General features: G+C 38.2%; 1 protein-coding gene across 1 annotated transcript in view; it reads right to left on the bottom strand.

Annotated features, from left to right (window-relative positions):
- The window catches only part of ASAP1 (ArfGAP with SH3 domain, ankyrin repeat and PH domain 1), a 375,367-nt gene that overhangs the window by 26,546 nt on the left and 330,713 nt on the right, over nt 1–18,108 (bottom strand). The window contains 4 exon segments of the mRNA XM_043965620.1: nt 10,087–10,315; nt 12,477–12,584; nt 14,227–14,294; nt 14,462–14,577. Of these exon segments, the coding sequence (XP_043821555.1) occupies nt 10,087–10,315; nt 12,477–12,584; nt 14,227–14,294; nt 14,462–14,577 (521 nt within the window).

Below are 18,108 nucleotides of genomic sequence, written 5' to 3'. Positions count from 1 at the left end.
TTTTTTTAATCTAAGTACAGTTTTCTTTCTTTTTTTAAAAAAACAACAACATCTAAGTCTTATAGCTAGGATAAGACACTTGTACCTTTTAGGCAAAGTTTGAAAATTATATCTCTGATGTGTTATTGCTCACTGAAGGCTTTACTGTAATAGACTAGTCTTGACTTATCTTGAAATAAACACCTATATGCCACAGAGAACAGGATTTTCTGGCATTAAAAGCATGTACATTTATTTATACAAAGCAGTGTGAAAAACCTACACAAAAGTTCTGTTCTGATGTTTCATCATTGCAAGGAAGTGATTCTGGGTTCTGGAAGGCTTTGTCTGGGGACACTTAGTAGGTTCCCCCTAAGCAGAAAAGGTTTTGATTAGCTGGTCTGGAGAAAATGGCTAAGTAAGACTATCCTTGCTAAGAAGAGAAAAGCCTCGTTAGAAGATTGAACATCAGGTAATGGATTTTTTTGGCTATGGCAAACCACTAAATGAAAATACAAAACAGCCTTTATTTATTTGTGGTTCCCTCTTGTTTCTTCAGGGACTGGAGATGAGTGGCAGAAAAGAAGAAAGGGGAGCTAAGAATCACATACTTTTTAGACTGCTTAACAAACATTAATGATATTGTTAGGACTCGGTATACAATCTTTGTTCAATGACCAACAAATGGACATCTGAACCACACTGACACCATAACTAATAAATGTGACAATAAACAAATAGTTTGAGTGCTATTTATTGGCATACTATACACTAGGACCATGCTAAGAAGACAAGAAGTGAAAAATCTTTGTCCTCGAGGACAGGGCAATGGGGGTTGTGACATGCCCAGGGTCACACAGCTAGTAAGTGTCAAGTGTCTGAGGCCAGATTTGAACCCAGGTCCTCCTGAATCCAGGGTTGGTACTTTATCCACTGTGCCACCTAGCTGCCCCTATGGATTGAGTCTTAATGGAGGGACTCAAACAGGTAGAAATGAGGAAGGAAAAAATTCAAAGCATGGGGACAGTCAATATGGCTGGACTGTAGCACAAGCTGAGGAGTGAAGAAAACCTAAATTCAAATCTTGACTCAGATATTTACTAGCTTCCACTTAACCTCTTCTCAGCCTCAGTTTCTGCATCTATAAAATAGGGATGGTAATTACTTTACAGGACTGTTGTGATGAGAATCAAATGAGCCAAAATATATCTAAGTTACAGCTGTTTGGTGGCTATTTCAGTCGTGTCCAACTCTTCATGACCCCATTTAGTGTTCTGTTGGCAAAGGTATTGGAGTGGTTTCCCAGTGCCTTCTCCACCTCGTTTTACTGATGATAAAACTGAGGAAAACGGGGTTAAGTCACAGGGTCACACAGTTAGTACATGTCTGAGACCAAATTTGAACACAGGAAGAGTGGTCTTCCTGACTTCAGGCCCAGCACTCTATCCCCTGAGTCACTTACTCTTTTTTTTTTTTTTTTGAGAGGCAATGGGGGTTAAGTGACTTGCCCAGGGTCACACAGCTAGTAAGTGTTAAGTGTCTAAGGCTGAGTTTGAACTCGGGTCCTCCTGACTCCTGGGCTGGTGCTCTATCCACTGCACCACCTAGCTGCCCCTGAGTCACTTAGTCTTGTCAAATCTTAAAGCAGTATATAAATACTGATTACCTATGATAATGCATCTAGAAATAGTCTATCTGTTTTCCAATACCGTTTGGTAGCAAATACTGTTAAAAGACTCAATCTTTTGTCAACAAACATATTCCCAAATAAAAGTGTATTAAAGTTTTTCCTTTCAGAGAAATCTGAGTACAGGAGCAACCTGAGCTGAGATATATCTTTTCAATAATGAACAAAATAAAACATAGTCAACTATATTATCTTCTGAAACTTTTTGGATGTTAAAAGTGAAGAGGACAGCACAGAAAATGTTTTTGATTTTAATTACATACATTCTTCTTTTAGATTCTAGAAGGAACACACCAAAGAACAAAAACCAAACCAAACCAAATCCCCCTTAGGGGCAGTTCTGACAACTGTAAATGATGGCTAGCAGTCCTTAGGCTGTTACTCACTTGAGGGGAAAAGAAATATTTTCTTGGGGAACAAAAAAGTTGAGCACTCCCTGAGTCAAGGAATAAGTAATTTTAGAGAACAAAGAAAAATGAAAAAAGAATTAACTCTGAATCAAACACATCTTAGGAGGAGGCGGGGGGGGGGGGGGAACTGAAGCAAGATCAGTAAAGTGGCTGACCCTATAAAACACTGATGAAGTGACCCAGATATACAATTATCTGCAACTTAACTGTACTAAGTGCCCAAGGCCATAAAAAGGAAATCAAGAAAACCTTTTACTGATAGTATCTGACTTATAATCAACTATTTTTGAATGATGATTTTGGTAAAAATTTCCTATTCTTTTCCAAAATTATTTTAAATAATATTAATGTTATATATTTTGGTAGTTTACTAGGATTAGGCAAGTCATTCAACTACAGTGCAAATTTGTCCAGGATGTATATGTTAGTTTGAGCATTAGCCACCACATGCAAAGCAGTTGCATCCTATAGGAAATCATGGTTCGTAGTACAAGGTGCTATATGTCTGTTATTTTTGTTTTTATCACAGAATGAGGGATACTGTAGAGCCAATGTTCCAGTTAATGGCAGAACAGGTACTGTAATGGAAAGTAATACAGATATGTTAACAATGACTATTATCAGGAAAAACACTTTATTCTTCCACAGTCCCTGAAAAAATGTGGCACTGACGAGAATAAAAGAAGCATGTCTATGATTGACTCCTTTTGTTCTTCAGTGGGTAAGTATTTATTTTGGATGACTTGGGAAACAATTTTCCATGTTGAATCTTTGGGACCAAGTACAATTCCATCTTTGAATTTTTTTTTTTTTTGGTGAGGCAGTTGGGGTTAAGTGACTTGCCCAGGGTCACACAGCTAGTAAGTGTTAGGTGTCTGAGGCCGGATTTGAACTCAGGTACTCCTGACTCGAGGGCCGGTGCTCTATCCACTGCGCCACCTAGCTGCCCCTATCTTTGAAATTTTTAAAAAGGTAAGGCCTGGGAAATTACCTTTATCACTGATAATTTTGCCTGAATCTGGAAGCAAAATTTGTTGGAACTATTCATAAGCACGACCACTTTAGTATGCTGAAGTGCAAAGCATGATTCAGAGAAGCAAAAACTGACATATAACCATCTTATACTTCAAGGATCTGTAATTTCACAAGACTGAATATTTCTGGAGATCCCAACTCCTCCACACCTTGGTAGGCAGTTTTCATGAAGATCATTGCCCAACATATCACTTGGTGATGAGATTCTCCAAACTAAGGCTGGTCTCCATTTTGTATAGTACAGGTATCAAAAATACCCTTCTATGGGTGTTTCTATTCTACAAGTAATACAATGGATAGAGTGCTGGGACCGGAGTCAGGAGACATCAGTTCAAATCCAGACACTAACACTTACTTAGTTGATTTATATTCACCTATCAAAAACTAGCTAGGGGCAGCTAGATGGCGCAGTGGTTAAAGCATTGGCCCTGGATTCAGGAGTACCTGAGTTCAAATCTGGCCTCAGACACTTAACACTTACTAGCTGTGTGACCCTGGGCAAGTCACTTAACCCCCATTGCCTCACTAAAAAAAAAACCAAACCAACAAACAAACAAACAAAAAAACTAGCTATATGTGATCCTGGGCAAGTCATTTAACCTGTTTGCCTTAGTTTCCTCATCTGTAAAATGGGGATAATAATAGTGTAACGATTGGAATGACGCCACCTGCTGGATACTTACTGTAGAAGAGTTCTGCCCATGAAGCGAAGGTCTTTGAGGGCAAGACCAGGAGTCTTTTCTTTGGCGGGGAGGAAGTGACGCAGACTAGTGGGAGGAGGAAGGAAGAGACTGGGGCTCAGTCTCGCTTCTCTTTCCTGAGGACGCTGGTGGAGAGCGGAGCTAGAAATGTGCTCTCCCTTTAATAGATAGAAATCTAGGCCTTTCTCTCTCTCTTTACCAAATTCTTATTCTCCTTAATAAATGCTTAAAAGTCTAACTCTTGCTAAAGCTTATAATTTATTGGCGACCACTCATTAGATATTTTAGACAGTTTAGCTAGAATTTTAACCCTTAACAATAGCTTTCTGGGTTGTTGTAAGGATCAAATGAAATAATAATTGTGAAGTGCTTAGCACATTGCTAGGCACAGAGGAAGCTGCTATATAAACATTAGCTATTCTTATGATTATTACTAAATACATGATTCATTCCTACTTTTTTTCCCCCCCACAATCCAGAGCTTTGAAGAGTAGATGACTTTACTGTCTTTTCTTAAAGGAGAAATTATAAAAAAAAACCCCAAATAATTCATAGAGAATGAAGTCATGTTTTAAAATAAATGATTATCCTTAAGCCAGCTTTAAAAGTTTGGTAAGATTTCCCCTTTGTGAAATTCAAAAGTATATCTATATCTATATCTATATCAGCTATCTATCCATCCATCCATCCATCCATCCATCCATCCATCCATCCATCCATCCATCCATCCATCTGTCGATATGAAGAGGTCATCTATCTTGTTCAAGTTCACCTAGTAGGTGTCTCCAGGGTGTATTCTGACAAATCCATGTTTTCTTTGAGTCTTGTAGGGTGACAGTGAATGCCTGATGCTCCTTCTTGGAGGCATGGTACTGGAGTGGCTTGAATCAGGAAGATCAAATTCTGCTTTAGATAATTACAAGCTATGTGACCATGGGAAAGTCATAGAAGCCAAACACCCCCATCTCTTCATCATTATTACCTGTATTACCCGCCTACTTCATAGGATTGTAGTGAGAATAAAATGAAATAATGTGTGTAAAACCCTCTGCAAGTTGTAAAGAGTTCTATAAATGGCAGTCATTGTTTGAAACAGCCCATAGGTTTATGAATGCAATCTGGTGGCTTTTAGGCAGCACAGTAAATGCAATTTGTTAGCTTCAGAAAGTGATGAAACACCTAATACCACTAAGGAGGATGGAGGCATTAGGAATATTATGGAGCCTAGTAAGTGAATTTAGTTCAGGCTTTAGCACTGTCCTGGAGAACTTCTTACTCAGTTTGACATTGAAAGCTCCAAAGAAAGACCCGGTACTTTTAGCTCACTCCCACAAAGGCCATAAATTGTAAGGCTACCATTAGGAAATTCAAAATATAATGGAGCCCCTTTAGAAAGTTGGTGCTAGGAGTCAGGGCAATTAAGCACCTAAAAGGCTAATCATATTCTTTCAGGATGTGAATTTTATAAAGTTATTGGGGGAAACGTTTTTAACTGTCTTTTTAAAAGCCATGCAATTAATAGACTTTGTAATGTAGGTCTCCCACAGTAGCTCTGTAAAAACTAATTCATCTAGGCGAACACTATTCAAAGGAAACCCGTGTTGTACTTTTTATGAAGAGAATAATATTTGAATACAAATATTCATCTCTTAATGAATGTTAAGTCTGAATTTCTGTCTGTTGAGTCTTCAAGAAAATGTAAACTCCTTGAGGGCAGCGCTTGTTTCATTTTTGTGTTTGTATTCTTAGTGCCTAGCACTAAGATTGGCACATAGCAGGTACTTAATATATACTTATTGAATTTCATTCTTAATAGAAGATACACATTTATACTTAGAATTCCATTCCCCCCAAAAAAAATTAAGTAAAAGGAGTCTGGGAACATTTGAGACTGATAATTGTCTGATCCTTGTGAAACCAGGAAAAATATGACAGCAAAAATTTGCTATTAAATTCATTGTACTAGGGAAATTTTATTACATATCATTTTTCTTTAGTTGATGTTGTCCTTATCACATTACCACATTTGGGGATGGCTGATAAATAAAAATTATAGAATAATCAAGTTGGAAAAATTCTTAGAAGTGATCTACTCTAACCCTCATTTGAAGTATAAAGCTCTACTTAGTTGGTTCAAGCAGTCCTCTTTAAAGAATGTTTTCAATTTTTTTTTATCCTCATTCTCCTCTAAACACACTTCTGTTTTTTAATATTCTTCCTAAAATGCAGCACCCCAAACTGAACACAATACTCCAACTTTGGTCTGATCCTGTATTTTATGATTCATGAAATCCGGAGATATGGTTTCTTAGCTATTACTCAGATATTCCTGAATGTTATCCTTCATGAGGCACATAGTGAAAACTTCCTTCCCTTTGCTTTCCACACCCTACATACATCAGGTGACTCAGAAATAGCGCCCCTTAAATTTGCTAAACTTACTGCAAGGAAACATAAAGATAATTATATTTTCTGGTTAAGAGGGTTAGGAAATTTATTCAATGGTGATTTCAATAGGATTTAGAGAGATTGATTTAAAAAAAAAAAAAGACTGACAAAAGATCTTAGCCAAATGAAGGAAAATAGTCTGGAGGAAGTTTCTACTACTGAAACAGTCAAATTGGCTGCCTTCCCACACAGCCAACCCCCTTCCCCACCAGGAAACTGTAAAGTCATCAATATGTGACTAATGCAGCCAATAGAAAAATATTTCCAAAGCAAGACATCTGAATCACATAATTGCTCTTCTTTCATGACAGCTTGGTCCACCCTCATATTTTGAGAAATTCTTCTCTTCTTCTCTTTCCTTCCAAGTCCCTTCCTAACCACTGTCATTGATAGAGTATGAAAGCTAAGGAAATTATATGCAAAAGGGGATATGTAACTCTACTAGAAGGTGGGGGTGGAGGGTGTTCTTGGTTAAAATGGGTTCTTTGTTAAAATTTTGAAGTATGATTTTCAGCTGGTGGATGACTTAAAAATAAAAAGCAAAACCCACCCCCATCCTTAATACATTTATTGTGGCTTCATGATTGATTTGGTCTCATCTAAACTTTTCATTTCTTCCAGCTACTAGGAAAAAACTCTGCACAAAGTAGGTTTTTTGTAGATGCACATGTTATATTCCCCTTGACCTTTTCATACTTCTCTTCAGCAACCTTATAGTAGTTACAGTCTGTTCAGACAAATTTGTACTCCTTGTTTCTATTTCTCTTTTATTATCTTCTTTAGTCATGAATTTGAGTGTGAGGGTGTTGGTTTTCTTCACCTATACTCTGAGCTCCTGAAATACAGTGATCATATCTCCTAATTCTGTTTTTAAGCCTCATTGTATCTAATGATGAACTGCAAAGAGTAGGTCATCTGGAGAGGTAACTCTCAATAATGTGAACTTCTCTGAATTAGTGAAAATTCTACATTAAAGAATATTTCAAATAAAATGGAGTCATATTCCTTTTCAAATTTTTTAGTGCTTCAAACCAACTGACAAAAAATCTAGGGAATTAATGACTGCATAAGAATTCATTGTAATTAATATATAATTTTATATAAAAATTCCACTAAAATGCCTGAAAAATCTATTATAAGTCAGTTAAATATGCTTCTTCATATCCATCCCACCTATTAATAAGCTTAGCATGCTCTTTCTATGTTAGAGCAAAGGTGGACTTAAGCTTAGCCTTTTTGCTTGAGAAAATACTAATGAATTTTTACTGAAATGTTGATTATTTAACAGGTTGCAATTCTCTTAGAGAATCTGGTATTTCAGTGGTTTTATTTCCTTTTTAAACCCAGAAAACTACCCATTATAACCTGAGCTTTCATGCTCTTATATCTTTATTAACCTTCTGTATTCTGCTAGAATAGTCTGTGAGAGTACTAGTTGCTCAAAGACTCTTCTATATGTTAACTGTCATCCCAAGAGAGGACCTAAACTCATCTGGACTCTCTGGCCCCAGGTTAATTATAGACATCTCCCTGGACACCTCATCTACATATTGGTTAAATAGCAAACTGGCCCCACATAAACACACTACTTCTTTGAGGTTCTCAGCCTTGAATTTTCTTATCCTTCTTGAGCTTTGACAGAAATGTTGGTAAAGCACAATAGGCTTTGACGTCAATTTATATCGAACCTCCTTGAATTTTGATATGAGGTAGTAATGCTTCTGGGGAAAAAAGAAATCTAACTTGGATTCTCTTTTTAGGAGAATTCTATTCCCTGCTTTCCTTTGAATTTCTCTTCAGTTGTCTTTAGTATTGGGGGGGGGGCGGTGTTATCCTGTTTTTCATGTTTCTTCCTCACCTGAAGCTATAATCACACCTTAACTGAGAACAGTGGAAATTACTGTTGTCACAAATAGATGATAATAACTTCCCAGAGAAGTATGAGTTGTAGAAACAAGAGAGAGTCAATAAGGTCCTCTTTTCATGAAAATGTTTGGAGTTTTTTTTGCTTTTTTGGGGGGGGGGTATTGTAAGAATGACATTTAAAAAGAAGAAATTAGCTGCTTTTAAGCAATATGGTCTAAAAATTGAGTTACAAGCATTTTTTAGCTCTCTTCTCAAAAGGCATGTTATAGGATTGTACTTTAAGTTTCAAGTCACTTTTAAAATGACCTGAGGAGTTTGTGTGTGACATGATGCTTGGGTCTGTATTGGATGAGCTGGTAAGTGTCTCTTTGTGAATAATGCTTATTTGATCAAGGCTATTGTGGGGGGGAAGGGTAGGGAGGAAGGAAGTAGTATCCATTTAGGATACGATTCAGCTTTAAAAAATAATAATACTCTCTTCTTCAGGTGACCAAGTATGTAACTGGTGTCCTAGTCAATGAGTACTTGGTTTAGCAGATTATTAAACAATCTTGCCTTTTTTTCTCTTGGCTCTTTAGAAAATAGCTAGCTGGTGGAAGTGGTGTTTCTGTTCCATTAAATGGAACATTAAAAAAAAATTTCCTTGGTACCCAGATATAGTTATTTAAGTGAAAAAAATATCATGTGAAGCTTCATTTTAATAGGACAAGAATAAGAAGAGCAGGTTCTCTGTCCTCATATTTTCCTACTACACTGCCCATATGACTCATCTCTCCCATTAGAGTGTAAACTTCTTGAGGGTAGGGACTGGGTAATTATAATTACTCATTTTTGTAATCTTAGTGTGTACACTTAACAGAAGTTTGTTGAGAGATAAGAGATTAAAAAAAGGGCACGTATACTCATGTTGGAGAGGCAGCTGGTGGTGCAGTGGATAGAGTGCTGGGTCTGGAGCTGAGAAGACTTGAGTTCAAATCCAGCTTCAAACACTTACTAGCTGTGTGACTCCAGGCAAGTCATTTAACCCTGTCTGCCTTAGTTTCCTCATCTGTAAAATGGGGATAATAATAGCACCAACCTCCCAGGGCTGTTGTGAGGATCAAATGAGATGACAACTACAAAGAGTTTAGCATGGAGCCTAGCACATAACTGACACTATATAAACGGTTATTCTTTCCCCTTCCCTCTCATATATCTTACTGTAACTTGATATTCCTTATTTTATACTAAGATAAACCATGTGGGACTTATCTCAGAACTTAACACCTCACCCTCCTCTTGTATCACTGTTTCTATGGGGAAACTTAGATTTTGGATAATACTCACATTGCCAACAACATAGCCCCAGTATTGGTCAAATGAGTGTTGCTATATAGCAAGAAGTCATTTCCACTTGTGGTAAGCTTTATAATACACACAGAGGATGGTTCTGCTATTAGACGAATTTGCAGAGTACTCCCCAGAAGCAACAAAGGGCTACAAAACTATAAACTTCTCTCTTTTTGCTTGGTGACATGCTACAGGACAAAAGGCATAATCTTTCTGTATCTCAATTTCCTCCATTTACAAAGACAACCAGAACTCATTTACCCAGAAGCTAAGGGGTATGACAAAAATTTATTACTTATATTCCAGAGATCACAGCAAAGCATTTCTGTTGAAGGCTTGGACACTACTTAAGTGCATTAATTCCTTCAGAGCAGAAGGGAACCTAATGAATAGCTCTTGATGGAAAGTAATTTACAATACCCTGAAAAGCTTAGTATGACAAAACTTTGAGTGCATATGTGTGTATTCTGGTCCAAGATAATATTTTCTTTACCCTGTTTGATCACAGTCATAGGCTATTGTCATCACCATCAGGAAAATAGTATTTCTGACATCACATTCACTCTGAATCATTCCACCTACCACATCAGTTTTTAGGAAGTGACTTTAAAGAGTTTTCCAAATCTTTTACCTTTCCCAGCATTTCTTGGAGGCAGCGGGGGAGCATCAGCTGTTGGAGAGGTGGGTGACTCTATGCTTGTGGATGCAAAGATCTGGTTGGTAAAGGCTCCATAGGAGAGTCTCTGTTTGTCTCTGGGAGTGCTGAATCCTGGCAGTGCTAGCTTGTCCTGGGGGGAAATACTGGAGGAGTGACAGAAGCTCTGAGGTCTTGGAGAACGTTCCTTCTTGATTGGGCTAGGCTAAGGGGTGAAATTATGATAGATAAAATCATAAATTGCTGCGTTGTGGGGTTAACATATATGTGCAGGGGGTGAGGAACTGGCTTAACTCTTGGAATTCAGAAATGTGAATTTGATGAGGTTAGCCACGAGTTTATCACTAAAACCAACTATAGGAAGGTACTTTGCCATACCAAAGAATGACCCAGAGATTCCATTTCACAGCAGCAATTGCCTCAAGTCATATAGTTTACTTAAAAGATCATTCATTCAATTTTATGGCTCTTTCTTAATCTAGACTTTAATTTATTTTATGTTCAGTTTGATTTCTCTTCTGAGTCTATAGGCACTGCTACAGGAGGTATTCGATAAGGAGTCCATTTAAAGCAGATCCTAGGGCAATCATTTCATTAATGATCTCTTCTTATTAAGAATCAAAACAAAGAAGTGATAACCCTGACTATTCCAACCATCTTGGCATATCCAACCAAACCCAAAAGGCTTCAGAAAATGGGCCAGTGAGGGACCATATGTCTAATGTCCATGGATTAACCTAGTTAAGATCAGAAAGGCTCATCCCCAGAAGACTCGTCATCAGAGTTTTGGGTTATTTTGGCCATGTTCCTAACACCAATAACTCACATTAATATAGCATTGTAAGGTTTGTAATGCCCTTTATCTGGAGATCCATGAAGGATTTTATCTCTTTTGATCCTTACAACAACCTTATGAGGTTGGTCCTACTCATTTTACAGATCAGAAAACTGAGGCAAACAGAGAGGTTAAGTAACTTGCCCAGCAACTTGCATTATGTATAGGGAGTACTCGCATAACTGATGACAACACAGATTCCCTTAAGTCACGGGTTCTGAACCATTTTTGTCATGGACGCTTCTAGCAGTGCGGTGAAGCCCATGGACCCATTCTTAGAATTATATTGTTAAAAGCATAAAAAGGAAACCAATCACACATGATACAGTTACCACATTCATGGAACTCTATCTTAAATACTAAATTAAGTATTAAGATTGTTTTAAGGGTGCTTATGGCTAAAAATGTCTTCACTCTGCTCTTAGACAGCAGGTGTCACCAGATACCAAGCCTGTACTGGGAACCCTGCAGTTTGGTAGAAACTGGCAGAGCCTGTATGGGTAGCACAGCCATAATGAACTCAAGACACCTTCTGTTCCACAGTGGTACCCTAGAGTTGTACTTTAGTGGCAGTGTACTTTACAGTGCCTATAATCAAGACATATTAAAGCCAGAAGCATCCTTGGAGGCTATCTAATCCAATACATTCATTTTACAAATAAGCAAACTGAGGCCCAGAGAAGCCCAGTGATTTGTCCAAGCTTGCACAGTTAGAACAGGAATTAAGGACTCTTGACTTGAAACAGCAGTTCCTACCCATTAGGGCAGGAATATGGGAAAAAGATAATCCAAACAAGAGCCTTTCTTGTTCCACATCCCCAATCTTACTCCCAAATTCCAAGTGACAAGTCCTTTCTAATCAAGAGGTACCCCTTACCCAATTTACCCATAGTCTAATTTAAACCTAGATAATCCTTGTCCTCTTATTCCTTCAGGCAGTCTCTACTTATGTGGGTGAGGCTTCTTTGCTGGCAAACTCAATCAACCATTGCTGGTCCCTATTCTTTCTGATTCTAGTTCTGGTTTGGGGATTGTCTGAAACCAACAATTGTACCCATAGGGTCAATTGCTCTTCCCAATATAGCATATGACCTCTCATGAATTCAAGAATCAAAAAGCCCATGTTACTAACTTGTAGAAATATTATGTAATACAGGACTTCTCAAATTTTTTCCACTTACAACCCTTTTTTGCTCAAGAAATTCTTACATGATCCCATATATATATATATATATATATATATATATATATATATATATATATATATATATATATATATATATATATATATAACTTTTTGCTCTTGCCAAGTTTTTCACCACCCCCACATTTAATGATGTGAGCCGGTATGGGGTTGAGACCCATAGTTTAAGAAGCTTTGATGTAATAGAACCAGTGATGAGAGAAACTCAAGGATTCAGTCCACTAAACACTAACAAAGCACTTACTATATGCAGGGCACAGATATATTCTATATCAAGGGGAAAGTCACAGGTATTCCCAGAAAGTGACACTGATTATTCACACTCACCTTGTCATCCAGATCTTCATCACTTTCATCGATTTCTTCCTGTCGAAGATTCCACTCATACTCAACATGGACATGTGGATTTAACTTTCCCGCCTTAGCCTGGGAAAGCTGAAAGTAACAAGGATTAACAGTGCTAATTAAAACATTAAAATGAACTACTCTTTTTTTGGGGGGGGTGTGTGTGAGGGGTGGGACAATGAGGGTTAAGTGACTTGCCCAGGGTCACACAGCTAGTAAGTCTCAAGTGTCTGAGGCCAAATTTGAACTCAGGTCCTCCTGAATCCAGGGCTGGTGCTTTATCCACTGCGCCACCTAGCTGCCCCCAAATGAATGACTCTTACACAACCACTAATCAAAAAAAAGATTCAAACCCTAGAGGACTTGACCCTTTTGTCATGACTTTCCCCCTCCTTCCCGCAATCCTATGTTCCAGAGCCCTCACTCTGCTTACTGGTGGCTGCCTCAATCACCCATTCATTTTACTCCAGGCCCATCTCACCACCCGCCATGCTGTCTTGTGAGTATGTGCTCTTTGGCCCACCCAACCACTTCTAGTTCTGGAATAATAATCAAATCAGCTCCCCCAATCAATCTTCCCTTATGGTTCCATTCACTATCCCAGTAGCTTTCCAAACAAAATATGCCTCCCGGGCCACCACAGCAGTATAGGTGTGGTCTAGTCTTTGCAAGTGATAAAACTGTTATCTATAACCTCTATTCAGGGGCCCATCTTAAACCACTCTTGTATCCCAATCACCTCCTTAAAATAGCTTTCAAATTGTTCTCTGCACCTTAAGTTTCTCCCCATTCTAATCAAAGTTGCCAAAGTGATTTTCCCAAGGGGCAGGTCTAACCATGGCACTCCCTCTGCTTAATAAACAGCAACGGCTCTCTAGTACTTTCAGGATCACATTTCAAGTCCTCTGTTTGGCATTTCAAGCTTTCACAACTTGGGCCCCTTCCTACCTTTCCAGTCTTATATTTCACTCCCCTCTCCATATTCTACAATTCAGTCATATTGGCCCACTTTCAGTTCTAACTACCCCTTAACTCTGCACTTGTATAGTGGCTGTTTCCCATGTCCTGAATGCTCTCCTCACCATTACCTCTTGGATTCTCTGGCTTCCATCAAGACTCAAGTCAAATCCCACCTTCTGTAGGAGGGATTTCCCAGGCAGTCTCTTTATGTAACTTCCATTTATGTGAGCACTCTCTCCCTGTCCCCTCCCTGTCAATATGCACATAGTTATTTACACAGTCTCCCCATTAGACTGTGAATTCCTTGAGAGTAGAGACTAGGTTCCCCTCCCTCCCATTGTTTCTGGGTATCCCCATGGTATAGCACAGTGCCTGGCACATAGTAAGTATTTAAGAAACACTTGTCGACTAACTGACCAAGATCTGGATGTACAATGGTGAAGGAAGTACAATGGGATCTATATAAAGAAAAGGTGTGACCTTAGCTGAAAGACCTCAATCTACCACTTCCATGCTAACATTCATGAGGTTCCATTGCAAGCTTACTACACAGAACAATAAGTTCACAGGCCACATCTGTGTGGCATCTGGATGGCAAATTGACCATTTTTACCATTTCTTAAAAGAAGAGCAAGTGTTTGGCTGGATTTCTTTGGTCAATTGTCAAAGAAGAATTTACTCTAGATATGCACGATTCCATTTTCTCCAAATGTTATGTGGAGGTGAATGAAGGTTAATAAAAGTGTGCTGTTTTCCATTTGCTCTTTCTTACCAAGTCTTCACATTGGGTGGCTTTTACTCTCTTTGCTGTATCCAGGGCTGTTTCTCCACTTTGGTTAACTGTAAAAGGCAAAAAACTAAATTACAACTGCTGCTTTGCCAAAGTTATTGAAAAAAAGTATCAAAGTACAAAGAAATTACTAGAACGTTTAATTTTTAGCAAATAAAATTCTCTCAGGCACAAATGGAAGAAACAAATACCATAGACTGTCACTTTGTGCTTTTACCTATATCCACTGTTGGTTTGCTCCTCAGGAGAAGTTTCAAACATTCAGGTTTGTTATACATACTGCAGTAGTGTAGAACTGTATTTCCTAGTGCAGTCTGTTTGTCTAGGTTTCCACTAAAAAAGAGAGAAATAGAAATAAAGATTTAAAAAGCCTACTTTGTCATTAAAAAAAATGAAGTAAAAGCCCATTTATGAGTTTGGCGCCTTTCTTTCTATTGTACATGTAAATTTTCAGGCATTGATGCAGCTAGGTGGCATGGCAGATAGTGGGCAAAGTTCATATTTAGCTTCAGTCACACTAGCTGCATGTCTGGTCAAGAAACTTAATGTGCCTGCTGTAGTTTCCTCATTGGTAAAAGGTAGATCATATATAGCACCTACCTCCTGGGGTTGTTGTGAAGATCAAACAAGATAATATTATTAAAGTGCTTTTGTAAACCTAAAGTGTATATAAATGCTAGGTATTATCATCAGTTGTTAGGAAACAGTCATACCAATGTTCACTTATGTTAATTATGGAAAAACAGGACTCTAAGTATAAATTTTTCTAAAAATGACTTTGCAAACAATGTTTGCAGCTTCCCTAAGTACAGCTCTTCTAGTAGCTCATTGAACTTTAGCAGGAAACTGTCACCATGGAGGTCAAATGTACTGTGGTTACCATAAACCATGGGAAACGGCAAACTTCTCTCTTCTTTAAGTTACTGGTTTCAAAACCAGGAAATTATATATGTAAAGATCAGAAATGTTTCATTCAATATAATGCTTTGTCCACCTCCAACAGATATTAGTTTTAGATTTTATACTTATATAAGTGTACACATATATAAGAAGAAATGGGCTAGAGTGGGCAAAAAGAAACTTTTCAACATCTTGGGAAAAGTTCCATGCTCAGAATGATCTAGCAGCATTAAAAAAAGGGGAGTATGGGGCAGCTAGATGGCGTAGTGGATAGAGCACCAGCCCTGGAGTCAGGAGTACCTGAGTTCAAATCCAGCCTCAGACACTTAACACTTACTAGTTGTGTGACCCTGGGCAAGTCACTTAACCCCAATTGCCTCACTTAAAAAAAAAAAAAAGGAGTATAAACTGGTAGCAGCCATTACTCTCTTTCCTGATACAGGCTCCCATGAACACAAATTTCATATTTGGACTTGGAAAATCTTAGGAAGTTGGATTTCAGTAGCTTGGGCACATGTACATGGCTAGCCTCAGACTAGCAACCAGATGAGCTCCTTCACAAGGACTGACATTGAAATTGACAGTGTTCACACTTGAAGGCATGCCTGTTAACACGGGGTGCCCTAAAGTGAGCCAGAGGTGCCTTGTTGAAGTGAGTGTCCATTCCTCAGACTAAGCTCTGAATGAAGTCAATACAGATAACAGTTTTGTGCATTGATCTCTCAATAATGGTTTTTTTGCCTCCAGATATTGCTGAAACTCATAAATTTTCTGAGTTTCATTCATTTCATTAGTGACCATCAGTTCCCTGTTCTTGTTTGCAAAGGGGTATCAGGGCTTTAAGGAGGGTCATAGTGCCTTGCTAGTGGCAGAGAGGTGGGAGAAATGGGTCTGTGTTTCACACTCTGAAACTGTATCACTTTTAGGGAAGTGGTAGCTTTGGTTCATTATAGCATGACATGGATAGTATCATGCTTTTTAAAAATTAGTTTAAATTGCTAATGTTAGTCAAATCTTCCATATCTTAACTTTTTATTCAGTTGACACTACACCAATTTTCCAGGAAAGTATCTCTCTCTTCATTATGGTATCAGGTTCCTTGGGATTGGCAGCAATAGTTGCTTAAACACTGATAACAATACAGATATCACCACTGAGTCAGATTCACACACTTCAGTATCTTTTCCGTGATGGATCGTCTTAGTCAAATCACCTACATAAAGACTGTCATCAGGGAAAGCCAATAATATGAGAGCCTTTTGGTCAGTGAAGGAAAGAAACACATGGTTCTCTGGACCAAAGCTTCTTTAACTGTGGGTCATGACCCCATGTGGAGTTGTGTAATTGAATGTGGGGGTTGTGAAAAATTTGGCAACAGTAAAAAGTTATGTATGCCTATTTTATATACCTATATACCCGGGGTTGTGTAAAAATTTCTCAGATAAAAAGGGTCCCAAGTCGAAAAAGTGTAAGAAGCCCTGTTTTGGACTATTCTTCAAAAGTTTTCCTGATTATTTCCTCTTTATAGCATTTTCATGTCCTTTTAATATATCAAAAAAAATTTTTTTTAGGGGGGGGGTGGCAGAGTAAGACCATCTTGCATACAGACTTTTGGCTCCTTCATCTACATTAATGTAACTAGGTCTCCTGATTATAATACCCTTCATAGGATTTTCTTCATTGCTTTCAGTGTCATTATACATCATGGTGACTATTTGTTGCAAACAATCTGGTAAGCATGGTAGGCATCCTCTATCTCCACAGGTATTTCCACTACAATACAATTAGGATATTTGCTCAGCTATGACTTGTGGCCATCTCCACCCTGTTTCTAAACTAAAATTTTGATCTATCTACCTTCCTTCCTCCATTTTCCCCCTCCCCTTTCCAGCATGGTTTTGTGGAATGAGCAATGGACTTGGAGTCAGAAGATTTGGTTTTGAATCCTGGCTCTGCTTACGTATTAGTTGCATGACCTTTGCCAAGTCACTTAACCTTGATGGACCTAATAATAGGTGAGTTCTCTCACCTATATAACATGAGGAGATTGGACTAGATGATTTCTAAGGATCCTTCAAATTCTAAATCCATGATAAGAGTATTGATTGAAGTTCTAGACTAGCATTAATAATGACTGTTCACTTTTGCCTGTAAGAATAAAAAGCAAAATCCTACCTCTGCCATGTCCTGCCTCTATGACCTTGCACAAATCATTTAAGTTCTCTTAGCCTTCCTGAATTGAAAAGTGAGGGGGTGGGACTAGATGGCCTACTGAGGTCCCTTCTAGTTCCTACATCCATGATAATATCCTTGATTGAAGTATGGAACAAAGGTCAGAAAACAAATCATAGTGTCTGCAAAGTAAAGGAAATATAAAGATCTTTCCTGTTTTCTGGGATCCAAAGAGGGACAGGTATTCCACAAGAAGCTATTAAAAATACTGAACCTTTGACATGCTGAGAGGTGCTCATGTGCTACAAAAACAAGCTGTGGTTCATTAGTTAGAGGTTCAAGGATGAAATGAAGTGAAAATACATTTGTATTTTCTAATGAACAAATAAAAAGGATCCTTGATGTTTCTGCCCAAGTTAGATTATGCAAAATAGGTCTCTGTTGTTCAAATCATAAAACTGGGGCTTCAATATTTCCTAACTTATCTTTATGCTATTGGAGAGTTATCCTATTTACTATTGTATAACAATTGGGTTTTTTTGTTTGTTTTGTTTTGTTTTTGTGAGGCAGCTGGGGTTAAGTGACTTGCCCAGGGTCACACAGCTAGTAAGTGTTAAGTGTCTGAGGCCGGATTTGAACTCAGGTCCTCCTGAATCCAGGGCCAGTACTCTATCCACTGCGCCACCTAGCTGACCCCCTATTTTACTATTGTAGAAAGGGAAATGGAGAACATCTTTTTCCAGTCGTTGCTGCCATGAAACTGCCTTGAACATAGCAAGTGGTTAATAAATT

This window comes from Dromiciops gliroides, chromosome 1, assembly GCF_019393635.1.
Source record: "Dromiciops gliroides isolate mDroGli1 chromosome 1, mDroGli1.pri, whole genome shotgun sequence".
NCBI lineage: Eukaryota > Metazoa > Chordata > Mammalia > Microbiotheria > Microbiotheriidae > Dromiciops > Dromiciops gliroides.
This window is presented reverse-complemented; position numbering and strand designations above follow the sequence as displayed.